General features: G+C 40.7%; 3 protein-coding genes across 6 annotated transcripts; all 3 read left to right on the forward strand.

Moving 5' to 3' along the window:
* The first annotated feature begins 3,508 nt into the window (after positions 1-3,508).
* On the forward strand, positions 3,509-14,436 carry LOC141758109 (protein FAM117A-like). 2 transcript variants are annotated; one of them, XM_074619215.1, is made up of 8 exons: positions 3,509-4,180; positions 5,640-5,788; positions 6,435-6,533; positions 6,885-7,001; positions 7,619-7,747; positions 9,448-9,643; positions 11,251-11,422; positions 12,722-14,436. In XM_074619215.1, the coding sequence occupies exons 1-8, from the start codon at positions 4,057-4,059 to the stop codon at positions 12,996-12,998; spliced, it is 1,263 nt and encodes a 420-aa protein (XP_074475316.1). In that variant the 5' UTR covers positions 3,509-4,056; the 3' UTR covers positions 12,999-14,436. The 2 variants fall into 2 exon arrangements, with proteins under 2 accessions (XP_074475316.1, XP_074475317.1); XM_074619216.1 differs by lacking the exon at positions 6,435-6,533 and having other exon boundaries at positions 3,521-4,180.
* A 674-nt stretch (positions 14,437-15,110) lies between these two features.
* On the forward strand, positions 15,111-18,723 carry ndufa4b (NDUFA4 mitochondrial complex associated b). Its single transcript, XM_074620229.1, has 4 exons — positions 15,111-15,282; positions 17,893-17,981; positions 18,141-18,201; positions 18,402-18,723. The coding sequence occupies exons 1-4, from the start codon at positions 15,241-15,243 to the stop codon at positions 18,456-18,458; spliced, it is 249 nt and encodes an 82-aa protein (XP_074476330.1). The 5' UTR covers positions 15,111-15,240; the 3' UTR covers positions 18,459-18,723.
* A 1,362-nt stretch (positions 18,724-20,085) lies between these two features.
* Positions 20,086-27,604, forward strand: cenpt (centromere protein T). Of its 3 annotated transcripts, XM_074620099.1 has the most exons (14): positions 20,086-20,441; positions 21,031-21,151; positions 21,236-21,380; positions 21,473-21,560; positions 22,153-22,289; positions 22,450-22,507; positions 22,622-22,758; positions 23,140-23,886; positions 24,022-24,306; positions 24,771-25,079; positions 25,171-25,264; positions 25,453-25,623; positions 25,777-25,881; positions 27,317-27,604. In XM_074620099.1, the coding sequence occupies exons 1-14, from the start codon at positions 20,356-20,358 to the stop codon at positions 27,450-27,452; spliced, it is 2,619 nt and encodes an 872-aa protein (XP_074476200.1). In that variant the 5' UTR covers positions 20,086-20,355; the 3' UTR covers positions 27,453-27,604. The 3 variants fall into 3 exon arrangements, with proteins under 3 accessions (XP_074476200.1, XP_074476197.1, XP_074476199.1); XM_074620096.1 differs by having other exon boundaries at positions 23,140-24,306; XM_074620098.1 differs by having other exon boundaries at positions 23,140-24,306; positions 25,456-25,623.
* Positions 27,605-27,896: the final 292 nt, after the last annotated feature.

Here is a 27,896-nt window from a genome sequence, read left to right on the forward strand (position 1 = left end):
GTTCCCCAGATAATGTATTCTATTGACTGTTCCAATAGTGTCATTGACACTTTTAATTTGACTTTGATTTAAACTTATGTCCAAAACCTGCTAAACTAATTACATTCATGGCCCCCAGAGGATGAATCCTAATGACTTTGGTGATTCCCTGACCTTTTCGCCGCTAGCAGTTCAAAGTGAAATATCACATCTACAAGAAGGACTGTACAATTTTGTACAGATATTCATGGTTCCCAGACAAACTTTAAAGGTCCAGTGTGTCGGATTTAGGAAGATTTATTGGCAGAAATGAAATATAAAATTCATAGCTATGTTTTCATTTGTGTATAATCACCTGAAACTAAGAATCGTGTGTTCATTGGCTTAGAATGAGCCCTTCATATCTACGTAGGGAGCGGGTCCTCTTCACGGAGTCTGCCATGTTGCTCAGCCATGTTTCTACAGTAGCTGTTAGCATGATGACGTTAGCATGTAGGCCCAGCTCAAAGCACTGCTGTGCAAGTACCTGCAACCGTATGAAGCTGTTTGCATGATGATGTTAGCATGTAGCTCAAAACCCTGCTGTGTCTAAGTAGCTACAGACTCATAGAGCTGTTAGTATGTAGCTCTAAGCACTGCTGTGCCTAAGTACAGACTCATAGAGCTGTTAGCATGGCTCTTAATCTTGTTCATAAACATATTGTTCATTAATTGCCTCCACATTTACATTCAACAGTATAATTTTACTGCATGTCATGTTGGTTGCCATTTGGCCGCTCAGAAACTACTGTGTCAGTTTATCACTAACCGCATCAGACACAAAAACAACAAGAATAGGAAGTAAATACAGATAAGTTGCTTTAAACGAATAGCTGACGTCACAGCAACTTCATTTACTGTAGGTCCAGGAAACCCAGCACGCACTCTCACCCCCTGTGCCGAGGTCACTTTTTGTTTTCACGTCTCCGCTTTTTAGCTTAACTTTGTGAAGCATGACATCGTCTCTCCTCAAACGGGTTTGAAATAGCTCATGTGAGGTCATAGGTTAGGATCATCCATTCATTAACACAGACAAATAACACAGAGCTAAACAAACAGCAGCTGAAGGTCCCTTTGGTAAACGTTGGAAATGCATTATGTAGGAGACACATTCCTGATCGACATACTGTCCAATTAACTGCCCGGCTGTAAAATGAATGGACGCCGGAGGGTGGGGAAAAGTTGGACTTAGTTATCTGGCTTTGTCTTTGGCTGTTTTGTGAAAGTGACATCAATTGTTGGGTGCAGTTGCAGCAGATAGATGAGCAGGCCTGCTGGACACATGGTTCAGCACTTCACCCGTCTGTGATAAAGCACATTCACTCCCACTGTGGTGTGCCAGACGCACGAGTGTGTTATCTAAGCGTCGGACTGAGGTCTCGTGTAAGTAAGAAAGTGCACATTTAGGGCTAGTTTGGTTTGGTTGAGGGGACAATGTGAGCCTTAGCACTGGTCTAGGATCTACCCCTAAAAGTGCATGCCATGTTATCTCAACCCCCTTCTCTTGTCCCACCATTGGCACTCCCTTTTACACAGGCAGGACATTTATCTCCCAAAATGCACACTGTCTTACTACACACACCACCCAAAACCACTTCACAGTCCACCCAGATGGTGCACACACACCCAGCTGGGGTGATTTAAAAGGCCTCAGGGTAGTATGATGAAATAACTAGCCTAAAAATGAATGAATAATAGGTCATGATGAAACCATACCAGTGGTTTTGTGTTTGTATATTTTAGCACATTTAGTACCAGATCACACTCACAGCTAACCATTCTACAGTTTCTTAAAAATGTGAACGTATTTTCCTACTGTTAAGTATCATATGGTTTTCATTCATTTTGTACGGTATGAAAATCTTTTATTTAGCAAACTCCTGAAACTGGATTTGACTGTGTAATCCATCACAGTGATACTGAAGCCCTGAAAGGCCTGCGAGAACTTTTTTTTTTTCTGGTGATCCATTTTCTAAGTCTGATCTAAATTATTTTCTCTCCTGTGTTTATGACTTAAAGGGACTGTTTACACGTATAAATCACCCGGGTTGGTGTCCCATGCGCGCACGCATATGGCACGCTCGCATATGCGCGCTGTTCAGACTCAGACTCCAACACAAACTACACGGAAGCACCAAAACCCCGAAGTTATATCTAGTCTAGCCCGTCTTGCAAAACAGTGTTGGCCGCGGCCATAGTCCGCGGCGGAGACCGTAGCTTTGGTCTCCAGGGCCGGAGTCTCTGCTTTACTCTGCTCCTCTGCTCCTCTGCCTGCTTGCCTTCACTCAGCTCGCTCTACCTCACATTCATGCGCGCACACTACACACTGCAGAAGAGTTAGTTTAGCTCTGAGAATATCTAGTGAATGTACACTGGACGTTTGTGCAGAAATAAATACTGCAGCTCCTCCAGACCAACAGAGGTTTTCCGTGTCTTGTGAAGTGACGGGGCTCCGCAGCGAGTTACGTTATCGTCTCCGACCGGGTACCGGTGTCTCCCCTGTTCCCTCCGACCGCGGTCGGGAGGCTGAAGCAGGAAAAGCCAACACTAGGATCAGCATTGATTCATGGAGAGACCTTCGTCTGGTCAGCTAACATTACTGCCAAGCAGGTGAAATATAGAGTGATATTGTGGTTTTAGCTGACGTGTGTCGCCTCACTGTTTTGAGCGATGCTCGTTCATGTCTATGTAGAGCGAGCACAAGTGCGAGCCTGACGCTGACTTTCGTTGACTTAACGGCCACAGGTGTCGCTGTTAACAAGCATTTTTGATTCTTACAAACAGTCCCTTTAATGTTTCAAAAAACTACGTACTGATCCATGTCCATCACCTTCAGTTACCCAGCAGCACCGTGCTTCTTATTCTCTCATATAACACCGTCCTCATACGCGCTCTTACTTTGTAAATGGCAACTTCCGATTTTATTTTTTGTTTTTAGAAATAGAAAATGAAAATCAACCCCTTTTTTAAGTTTAGTTCATCCCTTTTTGACCCTGATAAAGAAAAACGCCATGTATTTCAATTTTATTTTTTAAACTTTAAAATGAAAATCACATAATCACTTATTTTTTGTTTTTTAATATCCATTTGTGAAAGGAAAATCGAATGACCAAAAGATACACTGACCTACTTGATTTGTAGTTTTTTTGTTTTTTTTTAAAACTCACTAATGTGGCCCTTTAAATACATGGCCCATCAGAGTAAACTTAAAATGGTAAACAACAACAGTGACTTCAACCATTAATTTTCAATACATTTCCTGTGTCATGCTTAACAGTTTTAACTCTCAATTTACAGATTTCAAAGGTTTAAAAGTGGTATTAATATGAGATATGATATTGGGGGAGGTGACAGCAAATTATTGTCCGAGGTTTTGACAGATTGATGGCAGATTGACCAATAGGGTTGAAGCTGGGGGGCTCCACCAGCCAATCAGAAGTGAGATGCCGAGCCAAGCCCCGCCCCCTCTCATATAATTAAACCCACACATCAGCAGCGTGCTGCTGGAGGTGTTTGGAGTTAACACAAGAACAAATAACTGTGGCGACCTCACAACTCTCTTTCTCCACTAAAACACCCTCCAGCCTGGAAAAACTATAATGAAACACCCAGGTTTGCTCAGAAGACGTAGGAGTTGACGTTTAAGGTGACTTTTTTGTGAAACTGGAGCTGCTTCCTTGTTCGACAACGAGCTGAAATATCTCAACATCCTCACAAAGAAAACTTTGCTTTGCTAGGCTGCTAACTCTCTTTAAGAAACCAAGACAAAACAAGTACGAAGACTTCATCAAACAGTGGTAGAAACGTGTCTTCTGTCGAGTTAAATCAGTACTAGTGGGTGTATTTTACTTTGGGAATGGTGTCTTTTATTACTCAATACTAACGGTTTTGAGTAGTCATCATCACCAGTGGAGGAAGGGTTGCAGCTGGTAGCCACCAACCAGTGTCTCCACCACCACCAGGGTTTACACCACCAGACCTCCACCATCCACTGTGTTTCTCAGTTAGTTTAGGAGCTAAGTAGTCTCTGGAAGAAGGATGTCCAGCCGAAGTGGAGTGGTACAGATCCGAGGAGCTACTTTGGGTCCACAACCCCTCAAGGCTACTATCCCCTACCAGCTAGCCAGCAAGCCCAGACCCAGCAGGAGAGATGGCAAGTCAGGTATGGAGCTCAACACCTGTCACAATATATATATATATAATAATAAACATTATTTGTATAGCAACTTTCCAAACATAGTTACAAAGTGCTTTACATAAGTTAAAATAGTGCAAACATCAAGATAAAAAAATACAGAATAAAAACTTATTATTTATTTATTTATTTATTTATATATATATAATAATAATAATAATAAACTTTATTTGTATAGCACCTTTCCAAACATAGTTACAAAGTGCTTTACATAAGTTAAAATAGTGCAAACATCAAGATAAAAACAATGCAGAATAAAAACAGGCCAAAATAAAAATAAAATGTTGAACATAAGACTTTTGTACAAAAAGTCCAAAAATAAAGAAATTTAAAACAAGGGATTGCTATAAAAAGGCCTTCCTGTAAAGGTATGTTTTGAGGTGTGATTTAAAAGAACAGAGTTTACTTGCCTGAGTTCCTCCAGAAGGGAGTTACACAGCTGCATCATATATTTATGAATGTGATGCCTTGATAGAAAAATTCAGAAATTGTCTTATGTGTGCCTACTTAATACAAACCAGCTATAACTCCTAATTATTTTTGAGATAAATGACCTAGTTGAAGCCCCCAGTGGTTGAAAAACATCTGTAACAGAATAGCATCCATAAAACAATCAATAATATCCACAAGGAAGCCTCGACCCAGCAAGAGAGATGGGAAGTCAGGTATGGAGCTCAACACCTGTCACACACTCTATTTATATATATATATATATATGGATCATATATTTATGAATGTGATGCCTTGATATAAAAATGCAGGATTTGTCTTATGTGAGCCTACTTAATACATGATTTAACATCAGCTATACCAAAATATAATAAATAAAATAAAATGAAGAAAAATAAAAGGAAAAAATAAAATAAATAAAGTAAAATAAGAGAAAGAGAAAACAACCACTTCTTTGCTCTTCTGTGGGCATTTTTCCACAATTGTCTGATATTTTATAGACCAAGCAGTAAAATCGATTAATCAACAAGGTATTTGCCAGATTAATCGCTAATAAAAAATAGTAATCTAAGGTGTATATATATGGTAATAATTGCTAGGTTATATTGTCTGTATTACTATTTCTATATAACATTGTTATACTCTTTATATGAAGTCTATTTTATAGTGTTATTACTCAATTTCAACAACAGTATGACAGGCTAATACAGTAACACTTACCCCACAGCTAAATTTACATGGAAAACAATATTGACAATGAATGAATGAATAGTTGAAAACCTTATTCTGGAAGTTACAGATAGAGGTGCTGCAGTGAAACTAATTAGGAGTTACTTATAGATTATATTGAGCACAAAGCTATAATAACATAATCCAAATTCACCAATTCTGCCACCAACTGATGCAAACTTAATAAACAACAGGATAATTGAATGTGTCGCTGCATGTCAAATAAAAAGTTGTCTCCTTCTGACAGCTGGAAAGTCCAAACCGCAGCAGCTGAGCTCTGGCATGAGGCGGACGATGTCTCTTGACGCCATCATTGGGCCGTACCTGCAGGGACACTGGCCCAAAGAACCAGAGGGCCAGCAGAGCAGCCTGTCTCGCAAGGACAAGTCCACCCAGGTCGGTCTCAGATGAAGAACAAGTGAACATAAATAAAGCTGAAATGAATGGACTGTATGACTTTACCACAGATGTTTAGAGTTATGTTTTTTAAGTCATTAATGACGTTGGAGGGAGTCGAGTCATGTTAAAAGATTAGTTTGCAGTTGTACAAGAGAAGGAAGTTGCTAGGAGACGAGGGTGGGAGTGTCCGGTTCTTGCATAGCTATCACAGAGTGAGAACCACAGCCATGAGAACAGTCCCTGAAGTCAGCTGATGAGGCCGTTTTGGCTGCACCCATCCTCTCTGCTCTGTGTGCAGGCACTCGCCACTGCTCTTCGGTTGCCCACATCCTCCCCCCCTCTTTTTGTTTTTCAGTTTCTCCTGCTCTTCGACAAGTGCGAAGAGAGAGTCTGTGGGTGTGGATGTGATGTGGCTGCAGATCAGCCTTTTGAGCATGAAAAAAAAGCTGTGCTAAGTGTGCAACCTTTGGTGACAGATGTGTGAAATCCTGATAGTTTGTGTGACTTAAACGTAACCGTTTTCCGTCTAGGTTTTAACATGATGACAAGGCAGCTTCAGGCTAAAACGTTTAATATATATGGTTATGTATTAGTGATTTATTTGAAGAGTATTAGGTCTTACGGTCGCCTTCTACCTCCCCAGACCCCAGACTCGTGGTCGGATAAATCCCAGAGCAGGAGAGGCAGCAGCAGCAGCCACAAACGATCGGCATCATGGGGCAGCGCCGAGCATCTGCGAGAGGTGAATCTCAGCCTGTATTACTCAACGTGTGTTTGTAACATACCAGGTTTACTAAACTGGAGGTCAAAGAGAGCAAGCTCTTGGAAAAAAAAAGGCCTGACTCAATTACTTTGACAGCGTTGAGCAACAGAAGACCGAATGATCTCATCTGCAAAGAAACTTCCCTTTTAAACAGCTTTCAGGAGTCTCACTCCTCATCATATCTTCTATCTGAACCGCCACATAACCAGATTATTGCCAGTAAAATGCTTTGTGTAAAGCGTGTGATGTGTATGTTTAAAAGACTTCCCCTGTGTGTGTTTGTGTGTGTTTGCAAGCTGATTGACTGACAATAACCTCTGTTGATTGCAGATTGCTAAACTAAAACAACAGCTGCAGCAGCGCAACAAACCTGCAGTCTCAGGGGGGCATGACAAAGACCGCCAGCGTGGATATCCTCAGGGGAGCTGTAGCCTAGGAACTACTCAGGTACCTTAGCATCATCACAACACACTGCACTACTTACTTCATATTTGCATGTGTGTGTGCAGGCAAAGTTCACAAAGATAACTCTTCATCGGTGCAGCCTGTCTGTCTCCAGACAAGCATCACTGATTACCGTCATCAGAGTGAACTAGACAGTGCAGCTCGTCGCAGGAAGCGAATGAAATTAAACACTGAAGCAACAGGAAGGCCACTACATCACATCGCTTCTGCTTTTGAGAGTGAAACGCGTAGTTCTGCTTTTCAGCACAGCTGGTCTGCAACGACTTAATGCGTGGTGCCACGCTCTACTGGGCTAAGGCGGTTTCACACCAAAGTGTGGTGACCCGACAAACCAGTGAGAAAGATCACAAACCTGATGTGTTCCTGAAAGTGTTGATAAGATATTGATAAGGACCACATAGTGATCTCTTATGTGCATATGTGGCTGTAATATTTAACTTGTGAAGAATGTGCTTTAGGACCTGCTTTAAACTTTATTTATACAGTACTCCTCACTCAAAGCATGCAGCTCAAAGTACTTCACAATAAGAGCTGTAAAAAGACAGTGTGTGATCTGTTAAGCAGCCTAAATTCCATTTCACTTGTTTATGTGTCCTCAGACTCAGCCAATTCCCATCCCTCTTGCTCCCCTGTCTACACTGGTCCCTCGATTGCGCTGCAGCGTGGAGGGCCTCAACCAGGAGCTGGAAGGCATGTTCATCTGCCAGCCACCGCATCCTCAGCACAGGGTAACGGCCACCTGCACGTCACACAACATGCACATGTGAAAAGATTCAAGAGTTGTTTAACTTATAAAGAAAAGGAAGATTTTTTTTTCTAGATTCCTGAAAATATAATTTTATGGTTGTTTACATTATTTATATTACTAGTGCAGTGCGTGTTCTGAACCGGCCGAATGCTTGGGCTGTGGCAGACTTTACCGTTAGGAAAAGTAAGCAACTGCCTTGGGCCACAACTAAAAGGACCCCAACAGCTATAGATTTATTACGGTGTTTAGAGAGTAGGACTGTCAAACGATTAAAGTATTTAATCGTGATTAATCGCATGATTGTCCATTGTCCAACAACAGCTGTCAGTGTGCTGACTTGACTATGACTTGCCCCAAACTGCATGTGATTATCATAAAGTGGGCATGTCTGTATCATAATAGAATTGCAAGCTCCACCTTCAACAAACGTTAAGTACATTTAAGTACATTGTGCTGATTATACATCTCTTTCTCTCTTCACTTAAAGTAAACATTTGAATACAGGACTTGTATTTCAACCACTACTAATACCAACATTCACAGTTAGAGAGGGGGAAAAACCCACTTCACGGTTACTCGCGGTCAAACATCAGTGAAATACACTTAGCGTACGTAATTTCCAAATAGGCTTCTTAGTTGCTTGCTTTGACATAACCACTGTCGTTAAAAAGTAGAGCATGGATTAAATTAACAGAGGTATTTTGCAAGCGGTAATAGATTGATAGATAGATGTACTTTATTGATCCCAAATTGGGAAATTATTGTGTTACAGCAGCAGGTCATCCAAGCAATGCACAGAAACATGTCAACACTAAAGAAATATATCCATAGAATACAAACTATACAGAATATTGGAATACACTATAAATATACCTGACTACTACAACATTGTATAACACACTATATATATTAGAAAGTATGCAAGTTGCAATGTTTTGTTCTTTAATAAAAAATAATTGAGGTAGTAAATGTGCAAATGTAGCTGTGCTAAATTCAACATGTGCAAGCTTATTGCAGACTAAAACAGAATGGAGTAGGCGAGACAGAAACTACAGCGCTGAGAGTTCTCTGTTAGATAGAGGTGAGGTGTCGAAGAGAGTTACTGCTTTGGGCAGGATAGATTTCCTGTATCGGTCCTTGTGACGGCGAAGCTGAATCAGTCTGTTAGAGAAAGAGCTCCACTGTCTGTACAGTAGGTCGTGGAGAGGGTGGTCAGGATTATCCATGATGGATAACAGTTTGTTCAGTGTCCTCCTCTCCACCACAACATCAAAGCTGTCCGTTATGTTACTAGAGTAGTGTTACAAGTTAGTATCGGTCTGTCATCGGGGAAATACCGCTTTACTTACGTTCTGAACGATTGCTTGGCTCCCGGTATTGCGGCTCGCAGCGTTGTCATGGGCTCGCTGTGGACGACATGGACATGCTCGTCTCAGTCAGCAGAGCCTTGAAGCCCCTCCCCTGCTGCTGCACAGAGCGCTTTGTTTTTGTATAATCAAAGTTTAATAATACTGAACGTGTCCAAAGTGCACCAAATTCGACACTGCACCTCTTTGGGCCCCCATCAGTACCCCCAAAGTGTGAAGTCAATCGGATGAACGGTTCTCAAGATATGCAAATAACACACAGACAGACAGAGATTCCTTGCTTTATAGTTGGATTTATTTCCTGTCTTTTCAGCTCCTTGAGGTTCCAGACGGCCACCGGGCTCCAGTCCCTCCGCAGAGCTGCAGCAGTGGATCTCAGAGTGACCCCGCCACCACAGCCCTGTCCTCATCTTCCTCCTCTTCCTCCTCCTCCTCACCCAGCTCCTCTCCTACAAACATCTCCACTTCCCCACCCAACTCAGAAGATGCACCGCTGGATCTGCACCAAGGTCAGCTTCTAACTAGCATAAATGTGTCGGTTTGCTGTCTCCAAATTACATGTTGGTTTAAGTAACGCATAAATGTGATCATGACTCCGACTCAAAATACATTACATATGCAAAATGAGTTATGAGTTTTGTTCACAAAGTATCGTTGCAGTGCATTTGTACTGTCCACTGTTTAGAACTGCTTTATGGCTTTATTATTGAACATTGAACTGGAGGTCTGAGTAAACCATGTGCCTTAAATCATGAACCTGGAAGTCAGGTTAGTAATAAATTAGAGAATTACCAGAAAACAAAAGAGAAAGTGAACTTTTGTGACACACCTGACAGCCTAAAATCAGAAAAACACTCTCTACGTGCACAATCACACAAGCGACTTTTATAGACACCCGCGACCATATATGTTTGCATTCAACCCAGGGGTTTGGCAATAAGGTCAACATCATGTTACTTTCACAACTAGACAGGAGATAATATCGATGCTTCATCAGTTGCTGCAGTGTCTCATCTTCCAGACATTTAGTTTTGTTTTGCTCATTTCATTTTGCTTTAATTAACCTAACTTCACCATCAGCAAAACAAAGGTGACTTTTCCCCCCTTGGAGACCAGGACCTGAATAGTTCCTGAGCACACTTCACCGCTCCCTTTTTCACAAGTTGGCAAAATAAAAATTGCAGCTTACAAACTGTTTAATCGTGCTTTTATGTGCTCATTTTTGACTGTGAAGCAAATAATTTAACCACATACAATATAGGTCATGTTGTGTGTTTAAGCCTTTTTATTGAGTCAGTATGTCCAAATGATTAGCGAATATACAAATATAGGAATTATTGGTGAATATACAAATGCAATATAAATATAATTAGTGAATCTACAAAAAAATATGGACCCCATTCGCTTTTTAAGACGTGTAGAAAATAATAACAGTAGAAGAAGGGAAGGAAAGAAGAGAAAAAGAAATGAAACCCAGCCCACCCCCGACCAACCACACCACCCAACCTAGACACCCAAAACAAAACCCAAGGATCCCTCACTATGTCTGTAACAGAAATCTGTACATAGCGTTGGACTCTGTTTATTATCTTAATATAGTTCATGTTTATGGTACAGACTGCTAAACTATAAGGATTACATTTTTATTATACTGTGATACACTGACTGCAGTCACACCGGTTGAAGACCGCATTTGTTGCTTAATAAAATACTTTATATGTGCATGCTTATTGTTTACACATTTAAATATTGACTAACACATTGCTAAATTTGTAAAATGTTTTATTTTTACTGCGGATATTTTCCATTTTGTCCTTTTTGCTTCTAATAGACATGGAGTCATGTCTACAGTAAACCATATATTGATTTTTAAATCTAAAATATTTGATATGGCTGACAAAATTCATGATTTTAATGTTCAGAAACTCCATATTAATACTAAAATTGATTTGGTTTCTGTCGGAGTTGAGATGAACAATTCATTTATTTCTTATATTGAGAACAATTAAGTGTAACTAAATGTCTCAATAAGTTATATGCACTCAAATCTTGCTGTAAAAACTGTCCTCAGAAGTTTTGCTTATACAATTTTTGTTTATGTTGACTTATTTTCCAGGTTTGCTCGACGGTGCAGAGATGTGCCTCCTGTCTCCGTTCTCCTCCCAGAACGAGGCCGACCTCTCTCTGCCTATGCTGATGTCGTCCTCCCCGGGGCCCAACAAGAGCTGCTGCTTCCAGAGAGAGCCGCCAGAGGGCTGCGAAAAGGTCCGAGTCTGGGAGGAAACCAGGTACGTTGGTCCTGACACACTTCTCTCTCCTGTTGGCTCTGAACCACACCCACAGTACAGTCCTCACCAGCTTGAAGAAGCTATTAAGAGTACGCCACCGTTTTAGCATTGCATTACACTTTTATTATTACACACTTTATTCTTCCTTGTCTAAATCTGGCGCCTACACTACCCACAATGCAAGTTGACAGCCACGAGTTCAGTTAGAGAGGCAACCGTCACTTGAGGCAATTTATCAGACTTCTCACAGCTCCCTCTGGAGCCACACATCCAGTAGCACTCCTGTAAACAGACTTCGATGTGTTAAATGGGTGGAGTCACCCTTTATTACATTTTTTAGGCGTTTTTCTGACCTCTACATTGAGAAACATCTAATAAAAAGGCTGTTTGTGTAATAAACTGGCTCACTCATTCCAATATTGTGTATCAATTGAGTCAGCGTGTGGCTGCCCTCTAGTGGTGATCTTCATACAATCTATTTGCCCTTTATTTATACCATATATCTGGACATGACCAGACATTGAATCACTGTGCTAGACCACTTTGGTTAAGGTTAGGCATTTAAGACTAGGGCTGAAACTAATGATTATATTCATTGTCTATGAAAATAGTAAAAAAAAGTTGATCAGTGTTTCCCGAAGCCGAAGATGACGTCCTCAAATGTCTCATTTTGTCCGCAACTCAAAGATATTCAGTTTACTGTCATGGAGGAGTAAAGAAACCAGAAAATATTCACATTTAAGAAACTGGAATCACCGAATTTTTTTTTTTCTTTTCTCAAATTACTCAAACTGATTAATTATCAAAATATTTGGTGATTTGATTTAATAGGTGACAACTAATCGATTAATCGTTGCAGCTCTATTTAAGACATCCTCATCAAGTTTAGTCAACAAACTTTTGTTATGTAAAAAAACTAAAACAACTTTCTTAAATAAATTCTGTTTACTGTTACAACACTATTGCACCATTAATGCTGAAGTACTGTCTGTTTTTAAGTTCTTTCTTCGTTTTAACTCAAACTGGATATTGTCATGTGACATTAGGGTGCAATACTTCTTGCACAGTTGCAGTTAAGTACTCACTGTTATTTGATTTGACCTTTTTCCCCATGAGAGTCATTAACTTGTAATGTCTTTGAGTCTTTAAGTTTATTTGTAAGGGACAATTATACTTACCGTGACATTATCACTATAACAATGTCTGCCGTGTAACCAAACCTCATTTCTGCCACTTACACTCTGAGGTGTATTAGTTTTGTCAGTAGTTTCTTATACCCGCTCTCCTCTCATCCTGTAGCACTCCACGCCAACCCAAGCCAGCCCTCATCATCTCCTCCTGCCCAGACCCCAACAAGGTGAACTTCACCCCCTATGGGGGCTCCGCCTTTTGCCCCGTCAGCCTCCTCAAGCCGCTGCTCCCCTCCATGGACATGTTGTTCCGCAGCCTCGCCGTCTCTCCAGCAGGCAGTTGCTCGAGCCAGGGAACGAGCTCCTGCCAGGCTCCTCAAGATCCTCCCGCCACCGGCGCCACCGCCGGCATGGGAGAAAGCTCAGGGGAGGGCCTTGCTTTCTGATCACAGCTACAGATGCTGGGACAGATGTGTTGATGTTGCTTTACTTTAGGAAAAGACCATTCCTTTTCTCTGCAGGTTTAAAATAATCTTATGTTGAAAAATAATAATATTGAAAATAATTAATATCGTACACAATCCAATGGATACGCTTTATGAGCTACTTGTTTTGGGTGTCCGGGTGTTGTGATGTTTCTAAATTAAGGCATTTTTGTCAATCCAAAGATCTATTTTTGGCCAAACACAAGTGAGAGACGGGACTATCTTATTCTGACCCCCCTCACATGCTTCACATTTGTTTCTGTTTCCCCAAAGAAGCCATGACACACACTTTATATTATACTGGTTTTTAAACTCTGACTGCAGTGCGTCATCTCTGTCTGGGTCAAGTATGAAAAAAAACCCTTCTTGGATAAGTTTTTAAGTATTCAAAGATATTTATCTGCAATTCTTTTTACCTAACTTGACCTTGCACCGGTTGCTGGTGTACAAAGCACGACAAATCAGTTGGGTACTTTATATTTACCTGATTTAAACAACAAAAAAAAAAACATGACAATTAATTTTGCTTATTGTAGACTGAAGGGAATTTTCCAGTTGTTGGACTTTGGGTAGCATCGATACCTAAATGCGTCAGCTCATTCATTCCTGCTTTAAAACTTGTACAGATGTTATTTTTGTTGTCATCTTGTTTACTTGCATAAAAAAAGTAACTTGTGCACGTGTTAACGGATAAACAGCCCTGCTATTCCTTGATGTTCTAGATGTGTGCTTGATGGTATGTTTATAGTTTTGAGGTTCCACAGCGTAGTCGACTACCTAACCAGTTTTAGTGGTGTAGATTCGTCATCCTCAATGTTTCTCCGAAGATGTTCGTCTTCTTCTGCCAAGCTGACAAGTTGATAGTTTTATTTCTGGTAGACATGTTTGCACAAATTGAACTGCTACTTTTGAGTCGCAATTCTTATTTTTATATTCACTTTTTGTACTTTAAGAGTAGTAATGTGTATTTTCTACATCTTTTTTTCAATTACCTGCAACATAAGCTAAAAAAAAAAAAAACCCTGTTACATTTAGTTTTGTTCTGTCAGTATAATTGAGGCAGGTGTTACATGAGATACTGTATCGGGTGGATTTTTATGCACTTCCAGGAGAGGGTTTTTATGTGGAGGAAGAGGAGGAGGCGTTCCTTCCTTTAGTCCTGGGTTTATTGTCTCTGACAGGAGTTTTGTTTGTGTGTGTGCACGTGGATGGAAAGTTATCTAGTCTGATTGTTTGACTTCTAGTTTTAGTATCCTGGTGAAATGCTGATGGATTGAAACATTGTCTTTTCTTTTCCAAATAAGCCTCAATTTCAATGTTTTATGAGTCGGTGTGGATGCTGGGGACGTGCTGTTATCTCAGGTTCTGTGTTCTGTCCACATAAATATATGATTGATAAGGTGTCGTCTTTGTGATTTATTTAACTAGTCTGAAGTCTCAACTCTTAATGTTTTGATCTGAATTTCCAATGTCTGCAGAGGTGTAGCCCCTGTAGTGTGATTTGGGTCATCGTAAAATCAGAACACGGGCTGTTAACCTATTTTCATTTTGATTTCATCCCCTATACTGCCAAGCTTACATTGCTGTCAGATCAGCCAGATGTTCACTGTTTTAAAAAAAAAAATTACTTCCATCATGACAATATATAGCATTTTTGAATTTTATTTTCCTTTGTCCTGGATCACATTCCTTAGATTTCTATTATACATATTATTTTATACATATTATGGTCTTTGCTTATTTCTAAGTTGTTTTTAAAGTGGGGAAAACAATTAAAAGAAAAAAATGCCAGCAAATAATGCTGGCAATGACTGCAAACTAAGTTACTTAGTCAACTATTTTTGATAAATGATTGAATCATTTTTCAAGCGGAAACATTTGAACAAAAAACAAAATAAAGAAAAAGAATGATCATACCAACAAGTAGTATTTACATATGATGAAAAGCATAAGAAAAATAAAGATCTTTAATATGAAGACAGGAAGTGAGGAGTTGTCTTTAAGACCTGCCCAGCTGTCCCATACATGATATACAGTCAGATATAGGCTACTGTACAGACAGCTGTTGCATTGTGGGACAGCAGAGGAGGTGTTGTGCAGCTCAGTGTGACTCAGACCTGCAGGAAGCTCCACCGCAGTAGCGCGCATTCTTTACCCGCAGCAGGTTCTCTCTCTAGCGGACTCTTTCAGCGGATTCTCCGGCATGTTGGGGACCGTCGTCAAACAGCTCAAGAGCCACCCAGCTGTGAGTCCTTATAATTATTTATATATATATAATGTGAAAGACTCGGTGACATTGAGGCTGGTGAGGATGACGAGATGGTCATGCGCGCTCCCGTGTCCCAAAATCTAATTATCTGAAATGCAATTATTTATTCATGCAGCTTTTCTCAATTAATGCAACATTTTGGGGTGTTTTTTTTTTTTATTATAGTATGTAATGCAAATTCATTTAGCCTAATATATGTCTATGACTGCAGAAATTCCTCCACAATAGGTGCATATTTCAGGATGAAATGAGCAATTTTTAATTTTTTCCTCCCTCCTGTAGAAGCTCACTATATTTTTTTGATGTTGTTTCATGACAGGATTATTATTTTCTCTAAAAAAAAAATTAAACTCAGATGAGTCATTAATAATATATTATTAACATTTTAATTGGCTTGTTTAAAGTGTGAAATCTCAAAGTTAAAAACATCTGGTTTTCCCTTTAAGAAGTATAGTCTATAGTCTATGCAATGTCTAGACGACCATGTGTGCAGGTCGCTGCAGCACGTACACTAGTACTGTATGTCTCCATACTGGCATGACTCAAGGCCAAAGCAATGCATGCAAAGAGTCTCCTAATCAAGGGCGACGAGGTGAACCAGTCTGCTTTACGGCAGCGTCCATATTAATAGACCTACTGTACACAGTGTAAGCTTCACATTAGGTGGAACATTTCTGTGTTTAAGTTAAAGTTATTATGATGTATATGAAAAGTGAAATCTTTTGTAAGTTAGTCACATGATATTCAATCAAATCAGCCTAATTGATTATTCTATATAATTTAAGTTGTAGCCACTGGCACCTCACATTAGTACTCTTGCTGCTGGACAGTGGTTGGGACCAACCAGGGGCGGGTCTAGACATTATTTTGATGGGGTGGCCAGGCTGGGGGCACGGGCTCAGAGAAGGGTGGCACATTTAAATAACACGTAAAAAAAAAAGTAAATCAGTAAATAAATTACAGCCCTAGATTCAAGATAATAATAAACTGTACATTATTAAAGGGACAGTTTGTAACTTCTAACACGTATAAATCAATCCGGGTCGGTGTCCCATGCGCGCTCGCGTGTGGCTACGCTGTTCAGACTCAGACTCCAACACAAACTACACAGAAGCACCAAAGTTCTATCTAGTGAAGCTCGTCTTGCAAAACAGTGTTGGCCGCGGTCGGAGGACGCGGGCGAAGGACGCGGGCGAGACCGTAGCTTTGGTCTCCAGGGCCGGAGTCTCTGCTGTAATCTGCTCCTCTGCTCCGCTGCCTGCCTGCTTTCACTCAGCTCGCTCCACCTCTACACGTGCATGCGCGCACACTCCACACTGCAGGAGAGTTAGTTTAGCTCTGAGAATATCTAGTGAATGGGACGTTTGTGCAGAAATAAATGCTGCAGCTCCTCCAGACCAACAGAGGTTTCCCGTGTCTTGTGAAGTGACGGGGCTCCGCAGCGAGAAAGGTTATCGTCTTCGACAGGGTGCCGTAGTCTGCCTTGTTCCCTCTGGCCGCGGTCGGGAGGCTGAGGCAGGAAAAGCCAACACTGGGATCAGCAGTGATTCATGGAGAGACCTTCATCTGGTCAGCTAACATTACTGCCAAGCAGGTGAAATATAGAGGGATATTGTGGTTTTAGCTGACGTGTGTCGCCTCACTGTTTTGAGCAATGCTCGTTCATGTCTATGTAGAGCGAGCACAAGCGCGAGCACAAGCGCGAGCACAAGCGCGAGCACAAGCGCGAGCACAAGCGCGAGCCCGATGCTGACTTTCGTTGACGTAACGGCCACAGGTGTCGCTGTTAACAAGCAATTCTGATTCTTACAAACAGTCCCTTTAATAACAAAATAGTTTATTTTGTGTAAAAAGGAATGTGAAATATGCAACTTGACATGTGACATGAAGTAGCAATAACAAAGAACTTACATTTTTACAAGCACATAGCCTATTGTGGCAACAAGCGATAAAGGACAGAACAACTTCATTGTGACAATGGTAGAAATTGGCTCTTGAGCTCAGTGAGAAGCTGTAGCAGGATGTTACTTGGGCCAATTGTGCCTTGTGTACCACGTTGTGTTGAAGGCTCTCTTACTGTCACCCTGCACTGTTCGAGGAAATACTGTACCTTCAAATGTGGTTGTTTTGGCCCATCTGCCAGATACTGGGATACGTCTGCGAGGGAAGAGGGGATTCAGTTTTAAAACTACATGTGATACATTGTTGTTAGTTTATAACACACAATAGTGATGATGCTGAATTCCTTATTAAAAAGGGTCTGGATCATCATTAATGTTTGTTGAGGCTTATCATACCTGTCACATTCAGACTCCGGTGGCCTCGCTCCTGGGGACCCCAGCAAGGGGTCGCCAGAGAAATCTAAGGGGTCAAGTCTTATTCACTTTTAGACTTTCCTCTAATACCTTATTCTGAAATCATTCAAATAAAGCAGAAGAAGTCCTTTGTTTAAAGGCTCTAAAGCCCCAAAACACTGGAATAATAGTACGTATTTATTGTTCTTATTATCTTGTCCTATAGTTTCACAGATTAAGTTATAGTTGAAACCTGCACTGTGATTCATTTCTCTTGTTCTTCGCCCACTAGCTCATCCCCCTCTTCATCTTCATCGGTGGTGGGGCGGTAATGAGCGGGATGTACTTGGGTCGGCTGGCTCTGAAAAACCCTGATGTCTCGTAAGTCTCAAAAATATCTGAGAAAGTTACTGTGTTTTTTCTTCAGCCCTCGGTTAGCTTTTTATTAATTAAATATCTGTGTGTGTGTGTGTGTGTGTGTTTTAGTGTTTTGAGAAGAACGCTGGTAATCAATAATAATTCATATTTTCTTGTCTTCAGATGGGATCGTAATGGTAACCCCGAGCCCTGGAACAACTTGAAGCCCGATCACCAGTACAAAGTATGAGCCTTTATGTACATTTGGCATAAAATAACTTCTTCATTTCTGATTGATCACTTACTGAAATTTGTATATATTTCTTTATATGGCTGCTTAGTTAGATGTGAACCACAAGCCATATATATCTTTTCTGTTATCTTGCCTCAAAGTCCATATCGCCTCCCTCATACTGATCGTGTGCATTTGTTGTGTATTTCCAGCTCTTCACAGTTAACATGGACTATTCCAAATTGAAGAAGGACAGGCCTGATTTCTAAGTCAGCATGTCTTCGCACCTCCTCCGTCTCTGACATTGTCGTCGGTGTTAGGAGCCTCTGCACTTTTCTGCCAAATCCAAAACAAACCCACGACACTGAGTGAAGGTTGAATCGTGCTGCACTCATTCAGTCAGTTCATTTCCAGTGTGAAGGGGTCAGGGGATCATTCACTTATTAGTGACTATATGAATAAAACAGGCAACCACCTGTTTTACTAATTGATGAATTTATTTTTGTGTTAATTATTAAAACCATTTCAATCTCACTTGCGTGTGTGTTTTTTTTTTTTTACACAGTTTAAGTCATGAGATTATTGTAGTCCATCCCAGTGACACCTCAGGAGGTCAGGAGAGGTGACCACTGCTGATTCTGTTTTTGATAAACCTTCAGGGTTTTATTATCATTTAAAGGGACTATTTGTAACTTTCAGAAATGCTTCTTAACAGCGACACCTGTGGCCGTGAAATCAACGAAAGTCAGCGTCGGGCTCGCGCTTGCTCGCTCTCAATATACCTGAACGAGCATCACTCAAAACAGTGAGGCGACACAAGTCAGCTAAAAGCACAATATCACTCTATATTTCAGCTGCTTGGCAGTAATGTTAGCTGACCAGACGAAGGTCTCTCCATGAACATGATTTAGATCTGATCCTAGTGTTGGCTTTTCCTGCCTAAGTGCAGGCTGAGGCAGCGGGGCTCTCCAGCGTGTCTCCCTGCTCTCTCCGCCCGCAGCCGGAGAGAGCAGAGGAGACACCGGCACCCGGTCGGTAACGAGAAGACAACGTAAATCTCTGTAGAGCTCCGTCATTTCACAAGACACGGAAAACCTCTGTTGGTCTGGAGGAGCTGGAGCAGTTATTTCTGCACAAACGTCCCCTGTACATTCACTAGATATTCTCAGAGCTAAACTAACTCTTCTGCAGTGTGTAGTGAACGCGCGTTCACGTCTAGAGGTGGAGCGAGCTGAGCTGTCTGAGTGAAGGCGAGCAGGCAGAGGAGGAGAGTACAGCGGCTACACGCGAACGCGCATATGCGAGCGCGCATGTGTGACGACCCGCTACATTTATGCGCGTACAAAGTTACAAATAGTCCCTTTAATAATGGCCTCATACTGGCAGGAATGATCTCTCATTAACCACTTGTCAGATCTGTTTTTCACCTTTTCTATAAGGGCTTTAAAATAATTTAGTTTTCCAAATTGTAACACTGACATAAGACACTATAACTTTCGATACAATAATCTAAATTGTTTTTAAGGAGATACGTTTACATTTTATTTATTTAGACAACCCAGATATAAAAAAAAAGTTTAAGTAGTTAACAGCTTTTTTTAAAAATAACTTTTTCACCTCATCCATACCATTGTCAGAGCAGGCTCAGGTCCAGGGAATAGCTTGTGTGCCACAGGCCCGTCCACACCTGGTTCTTGGCTTCATTATTTTTTAATTGCTGTAATAATAATAATAATAATAATAATAATAATAATAATATTTGTTTTTATTTTTTTCTTTCCTTCCAATCTACTGCTGCACACTCCAGTCCAGTAGGTGGCGGTATTGCACCAACCGCCAATAAACACCAAAGAAGAATAATAATAATAAGAAGAAGTTGTCTTCTCGCGAGATTTCACTTAAAAATAACGCGGGACAGTGTCACGGAGCCGTTGAAGCCGACAGAGAGACACAACATCAACATCAAACAGTCAACAGAGGGTAACACGTGTTTATTTAGATAAACCTTGTAATAACTTACACTGTCCTCAGCTCTGTTTGTTGGACTCGCCCGATATATATATAAACAACCTTAGTTTAACGCGGTTAACGCTGCTGTTTACCGTTGGAAAACTATCGTCAGCGAGCATCAGCTAACCAGCTGGCTGCTGTTAGCTCGGTCTGTAAATGGATCCCACGGAGGACTTGTCTGCTCGGGTGCTGCTGAAACACATCCTCAGCACCGAGGAACCCAGGACTCCCATCACCCGCAGGTACTACTACACCTACAACCTTTATTACGTGTTTCTGGGAAAGAAGAACTAGAAGTTATTGGTGTTTTAAGCTAAGGTACTACTAACGTTATCTATCCTAGATATGGCTTTATGTTGGTTGCTTGTGTTGAATGTATTACTGCTAAACTTTAACTAAACAGGGTAAAACTATGGAAAAAATTTTTTTTTCTACATTAAAAGTCTATAAGTTTACACCTAACACACCTGACACAGGAGGTAGGGTGATTTCCCACAGAAATTCTTGATTTTCAAATAGTTAGAAAGGAGTCCCAATGACTTTGTATCCAGTATTTGTTTATTTGTTTATTTATTTTGCACAATTTAAGACTATACAACATCACAATAAATAAATACATTAATAATATACAGTGCAGGAAGAGGCAATAAACCCACTGTGCTTATCTGAAGCCTCCACCTAGAGACAAGATTAATATAAAGAAATAATATGACTACATAATAGTGATAACAAATAATTAGGACAAGATATATATAATAACAACAATTACAATACAGTAGATATTGAACATATAAAATATATTGAACTAATTATGAGCTGTCTTGTCTTAAGTGCCTCCAAACCACAGAGTACCTCCACAAACAGGAGGAGCAAGAGACTGAGCAAGAAAGATGCTGGTCCTTCAACCCCACAGGACATCCTAAGACACAGCCTGAGACATAAAATGCGCGAGGTGAGTAAGGCGAGCAGAGTTAATGCTGATGATGGACATGCTGTTGTTGTTCTCTTAAAGTTGACCTATCTACCTTCTTTCCAGAGCATAACCAGGCAATCCCTGCCCGCTACTAATAGGAGAACTGCCTCAGTCGTGCTCAGAAGGATAAACACGCCAGCCCAACCCTCAATGCTGTTTGATGATGGAGAAACACCGAGGCACATCCTCATGAACATCCTGCGGACAGGTATGTATGTGCATGTGCTTGTCTATATGCGCAAATCATGTTACAGCTGTTAGTTTCCCTTTTTAATTTTGTTCATTTGTGATGTGATTCAGAGCCTGTGAATTCTCCTGTGGTTCATGAGAAAGCTGCATCAGAAGAGCCACAGCCATCTTCAGCCAGTGTTACGAGAACGCGTCCTAGGTGAGTTGTGTGTGCGCTAGGGCTGTACAGAATATCATTTTTTGGGCTTTGAAGCTTCGGTGAGAAATATTCGAAGGTATTCGAAGCTTCGCGGAGCAGCTCGACGCAGCAGACTGACATGTTCGTCTGTCCGTCTGTGTCCATCTCCCCCGTTTCATTACCGAAGACAGTGCCGCTGCCACACTACTGTACAACTACGCACCTCTACACACAACAAACAGCAATATCCATCTGAGAATAACTAATAATTATTAATGTTTAATATGAATAATGTTGTGGCATTATTCCTTATTTCATGGGCTATTTTGGGATTTATACATTATTATTACATACTTCTATAAAAAAAAGCGAAGCATTTGAATACTGATATGGAGGTCGAATACCATGGCAACGGTCGAAGCTTTGAAGCATTCGGGTCAGCCCTAGTGTGTACTATGATATTAGTTGTGAGGCATCGACTTTTTATATCATTGTTAGGCCATAACAACATCCAACCTGACTTGCAGTCTCTTCAGCAATATTGACCGTTTGTATGCCACTGGCTAAATTATGTTGTGTATGTATAACAGGTTAATGTTTGCTTGACTTTCAGTATTGAGCTGTCAGGATTGGACTTGCCTGATATAACCTTTGGCGAAGTAGTGAGTACCGCAAAGGGACTGAGCAGGAAGAGGCCACGTCGGAGTCTCAATGTAACAGCTTTTGAAAGGCGTTTTAAAGCCGGAGAAGGTGAGGTTATAGCCATTATTGATAGGCTTCAATGTTTTAATTGGATTTTGTAAAATCCTAAGGATGTTTGGGAGGATGGTGGTGGATGGTGTAGAAACGTATGAGTTATATCAGTAAGCAGTTACCATGTATGTTTTATTGACTAACTTTATGCTTACAGATGTTGAGGAGGAACATGGAGAATCAGTAGACAACCTTTCATCACTTTCTTTGTCAAGGTAAGAAAAACACAATTTCGTGTAGTTTCTTTTTACATGTGAAACATTAGATTGCTGTTTACAGTGTCAATGAGTGAATAGGTAACTATGTGGTCCGTCCAATCTGTTTTGCAGTTCCACTTCTCTGAGTCTAAAAACACCCTTTGTGGATGTTCGGACTGAGAAAAAGGGCCTGCAGAGAAGAGTTTCTAATCGTCGAAAAATCACAGAGGAAGAATTTGGCGCTGCTGTAAATAAAAGGCAGATTGGAGGTGATTATAATGATTGAAATACTCTTCTTGACCTACCAAAAATGTCCTTTTTGTTGTAATCTGCATTCTCACCACTAGATACCGCCAGATTCTACACACTGTTCCTTTAACTTTTTTATTAACCATTTAACCTGTAAAGTGTCAAAAAGAAAGACACCTAAAGTTGGTCTCTTCTGGTGTATATTGTATCTTTAAATGCACATTTTAAATTCCAGCCCTTCTACATTAGCAAGCAGCTGGAAGGAAGCAGATTACTTTTCAGAAGGGAGGAGCAAAGAGTGTAATATATATATAAAAATAGTTGCGCGTTATCTGCAACTGCTATTGTCAGTGTCATCGCTAATGCTTTTTTTTTCTTTTGTGGTTTTCTCTCTCACCCAGGAGCGAGCAGCTTTGTGCAGGTGGAGCGGGGTCTCGGTGAGACCGCCGGCTCTGAGGGCTTCACTTTCAGCCTAAGCAAACTGAGTGAACCTGATATCACGACCGATATCCTCCACTGTAACACGGCTCTTTACGCCCAGCCCGACGCCATGACCTCCAGCTTCTCCATCGTTGCAAATCAGGACAAACCAACGGTGATGGCGTCGCAGCTTCAGCAGAGACAGATGGAGCAGGAGGATCAGATGGTGGCAGAGCAGAGCAAGCTGGGGAGTGAGAAGTCAATTCATGCATTCCCAGCTGAAGAGGAGGCTGAACCTCTGGATGAAGAATGTGTTTCTCAGTCGGAGGAAGATGCGAATGCAGCTGAACCTCAAAAGGAGAAAGAGAAGAGTACAGCTGAAGATGTTGCCTTCATGTCTGAGGAAGAGGAAGGTATAGCTGACACTAGTGTAAAGGATGATGCAGCTGAGTCTGAGGAAGAGGAGAACAGAGTGGAAGCTCACAGAAAGGACAAAGGTGGAGCGGATTCTCACACTGAAGATGATGCTGCAACCAGGTCTCAGTCTGAGGAAGAAGAGGCTGCAGCAGACTCTCAAACCGAAGAAGGTGTGGTTGAATCTCAAACCGAAGAAGAATGTGCTGTTGATCTGCAGACTGAAGAGAGTGTTGCAGCCAGGTCTCAGTCTGAGGAAGAGGAGGTTGCACCAGACTCTCAAACCGAGGAAGAACAAGAAGAAGAAGGACAAGGTGCTGTAGATCTGCAGTCTGAGGAGGATGTTGCAGCCAGGTCTCAGTCTGAGGAAGAGGAGGTTGTACCAGACACTCAAAGCGAGGAAGAGCAAGAAGAAGAAGAAGAAGAAGAAGAAGAAGAAGAAGGACAAGATGCTGTTGATCTGCAGTCTGAGAAGGATGTTACAGCCAGGTCTCAGTCTGAGGAAGAGGAGGATGTTGCAGAATATCAAAGTGACCAAGAGGATCCTGCAGCCAATTCTCAATCTGAGGAAGAGGGTGATTTGGCTGATTCTCAACCTGAAGTTGAGCACGATAGGCAGCCGGAGGAGGAAGATGAAGAGCAGACATCAGAACAGCGGGAACGTGACTTGGAACACGTCAGTCGAAGGTCTCGTCGCTCTGGGGGTGGACTCATTGTGCCGGTCGCAGAAGCAGGTAAGGATGTCAAAACATCTAATTTCTCACTGAGGATCTAAAGGACATGTGTGTAACAATTAAGGGGATCTGTTGGCAGAAATGGAATATGATTATATGATTAATAAGTATGTTTTCTTTATTGTATAATCACCTGAAACTAAGAATTGTTGTGTTTTCGTTACCTTAGAATGAGCCGTTTATATCTACATAGGCAGCGGGTCCTCTCCACGGACAAACTAAGAGCTGGGCTATACGGAGGGAAAAGATTCAGAACATCTAGATGCTGTTCTTTATATATTGCTATTCATCCCGATATTATGGAGGTTTAGAATATCAAGCCTGGTATTATATACATATATTAAATATATTTGACTGAACAATAATTACATATTCAAATATTGCTATGTTTCCCAGCTCAGAAATGCATGTCAAAGTGTTTTAAAGTACTTTTTTAACAACCAAGTGTTGTTGTTTGTATGTAGGTTGGTCTGATGGCAAGTCCAAAGCACACAGCAGCCTGGAAATGGGAAGCCATGAGAGCGGCCAGCTTCATGTTGGGATCCCTGACTTGGCCGAGTCCTCAACCCGTGGACAGACGAATGCTTCGTACACAGAGGCCGAACCTGATGCTGATAAAGAGAACTCCTTTAATCCTCTGGAGGCGACGCATGACTTTGACGACAGCAAGCACCTGAGTGACGATTCACCTGAGGAAGCTGCTGCTGCTCAGGACATGGCTGAACAGGAGGAAGAGTCGGAGGATGAAGAGGATGATGATGAAGAGATTGATGGTCAGTCTCTCTTTTTGTGTGTGTGTGTGTTTTTTTTCTTCTTCTAAATGACAATAAGAGTAACACATGGTTTGTTTTCTAAAATCTTCAGATATCCCAAGCAAGACTCCAGCCTTTGTTAAACAGAAAATCCTTTTTCAGCGGGATCATCAGGCTTCTCCTGCTTTTAAGAATAATCAAGCCAGGTAAGTTGCACTTTCTGCTACACTGAAACATCTAGTCCCTTTTTTGTTTTTAATCATAACAATACATATTAATGTAAACCCAGGTTGATATAACAATGTTCAACTGGAATGTCAGGAGTATAGTTTTGCAGATTTTATTTATCATCTTTTATGTTACTGACAAGTCCTTCTAATATCTGTTATACCAGCAGTAGTACTGGTGAAGGGTTTCCTGCGCCTAAACCAAGGGCGGTGAGACAGAAGAGGAAAGGGCCGGCTAAAAAGGAAGCAGAACTTCCTAAGAGCTACCTGATGGGTGTTTTCAAGCACTTTGCCAAGACGAAGGTCTCTGCAGATGTGTACCCTGTCCTAAAAGAAATGTAAGTAACTATGGCTGTGGAGGTTTTGGGTTTATAGACTGTTGGATCAACAAGTGGGTAGCCTATGCTAATTTTCATTTTGCACTGTAATATGGTGAGGAGGACATCATACTGTAGACACTTGCTTCATTGTATTTCACTTGTCTTTAACAGAATGAATAAATACTTTGACCGGCTGGCGGAGGATTTGGAGACATATGCTGTTCATGCAAAGAGAAAAACCATAGAGGTCGAAGATGCTGAGCTCCTGTTGAAAAGGTAGGCGTGTTATGTGCTTCAATGAGTGTGCACAATGGTTTTAGGACAGCATTTATGACATAGTGAGATAAAAACAAAGACTGAGAAATTTGTTTTATGGTCACAAACAGTGATTGTTTGCCATATCTTGGATCATTGAAATAACATGAATGCCAGTTAACTGTATGACTTCTGCATGCTACATGTAAGGGATAATGCACAACGAGCCAGTCATTGTTGTGAAATAAACCCCAACAGGGCGATGCGAGAGGAGTCTTGTGTCTGAAGGGGTTTATTTCACAACAATGACCCGCTAGCTGTACATTATCCCACTTATTACACGGCTACTTACTTAAGAAATCAATAATTTGACACAAAAACGGTCCGCCTGAGTCTGACAGCAGAACTGCGCCCATAGCAGTCTGTCGGAGAGGACATCGGATACAGCGATCTTTCGAAAAAGTTTTAACAGGTTTAACATAAGGATAAAGTAGAATACATACTGATGTCAGCATTATGTTCATAAAATAACAGACCATGAAAGGAAATATGTATATGTATGTTTCAGGACCTTCTCCTCTCTGAGGCCATCCTTACATAAGAACACTACTTTAGGCGCAACAAAATTCACATGGCGGCTAAATTTGTGACTTTAATCTCAGAGAATTTCTGAGTTTTTTCTTGCAAATTTATGACTTTATAATCTCAGAGAATATCTGATTTTTTTTCTCAGAAATTCATAAAAAAAATTTCTCGGAAATTTACCACTTTGATCTCAGAGAATATCCAAGTCAGTTTTCTTCATACTGGACTTTCAGTTCCAATTTGTCATTTAATTAATCAATTCCACAATCCTCAAACCTACAGTAAGGGTTTTTTTTGGCCACTTGTGGGCATTTCAAGAAGCTATAACCACAACATTGGCATATTATCACTTTATGGAGTTGTTTTGGGGAACGTGTACATGCAGTCATTTGACCCATTGTTGATACAGAATATTTATTAGAGCAGCTTTAATAAAACAAAATAAAATGCTTGTTAAAAACATTTAAAACCACAAGTGCAGCAATCACACATGGTTCCACTTATATGCTTGTTAAATTCTTAACATGTACCTGAGACATCAATTCACAATGAAGATGAGCAAAAATTATAGAGACAGCTTTAATGCTGTCAGACATATAGTATGAAGAAATGAATAAAGTAGCAGAACAGGTAAAAAGACACTGCCACTATAGAATAATACTGACCTCTAGATGGCGAGCTTGAGCTCCATGTTTAGTCTGAAGGAAAGGACCTGTGACTGTGACATGAGCAGCAACCATAAAGAACTCTAATTCTGAAATATCCCTCTATTATGCAACATTCATCCAACAGTACCACATGAAAAAATGTCTGACACTTTACATTAGTTTTCTTACATTTAACTTGACTGGTGTGTTTCTGCACTCTGCAGGCAGGGTTATGTGAATGACAAGGTGCCAGTGGAAGTGCTCATTGAAAAATATCTTCGCATGGACCAGCGCAAGCTCCTGATCCCCATAGCAACCAAAGGAAATGTTGTTATCCCTACCCTTAAAAAGCGGAGATGAATGTCGTATTTACAGCTACATTTCTTTTTTTTGTGTCTGGTTTCATCTCTTGGACTGCAACATATTTTACTCACCCAGCATTTGATTTGGACAAATGACGTCTCCATTTAATGTTAATCAGAATATAGAGGTTTCTGTAAATGTGTAAATATTTGTTGACAAGATTTCAGTTTTATATGTGATGTCTGTATAGCTTTTCTTATCTATATTACTATACTGTGCGGGGTCGAATGTGAGTATATATCTGTATGTAATGCAAGCATTGTGTGGTTGACATCAGTGCTGTATATCATTATCTTTCTTCATTTAGCCTTTTATGCTTTCTGTTCTGATAAAAGACGCTTTGCAGGCATCTAAAATTAACAGATGTTGAAATAAAGTTATCAGTTTCATGTTTCATTGATTAATTGACACATTTTATCTGTATGAAAACTAATGATAATG

Source organism: Sebastes fasciatus, chromosome 20 (genome assembly GCF_043250625.1).
Source record: "Sebastes fasciatus isolate fSebFas1 chromosome 20, fSebFas1.pri, whole genome shotgun sequence".
In the NCBI taxonomy this organism is placed as follows: Eukaryota; Metazoa; Chordata; class Actinopteri; order Perciformes; family Sebastidae; genus Sebastes; species Sebastes fasciatus.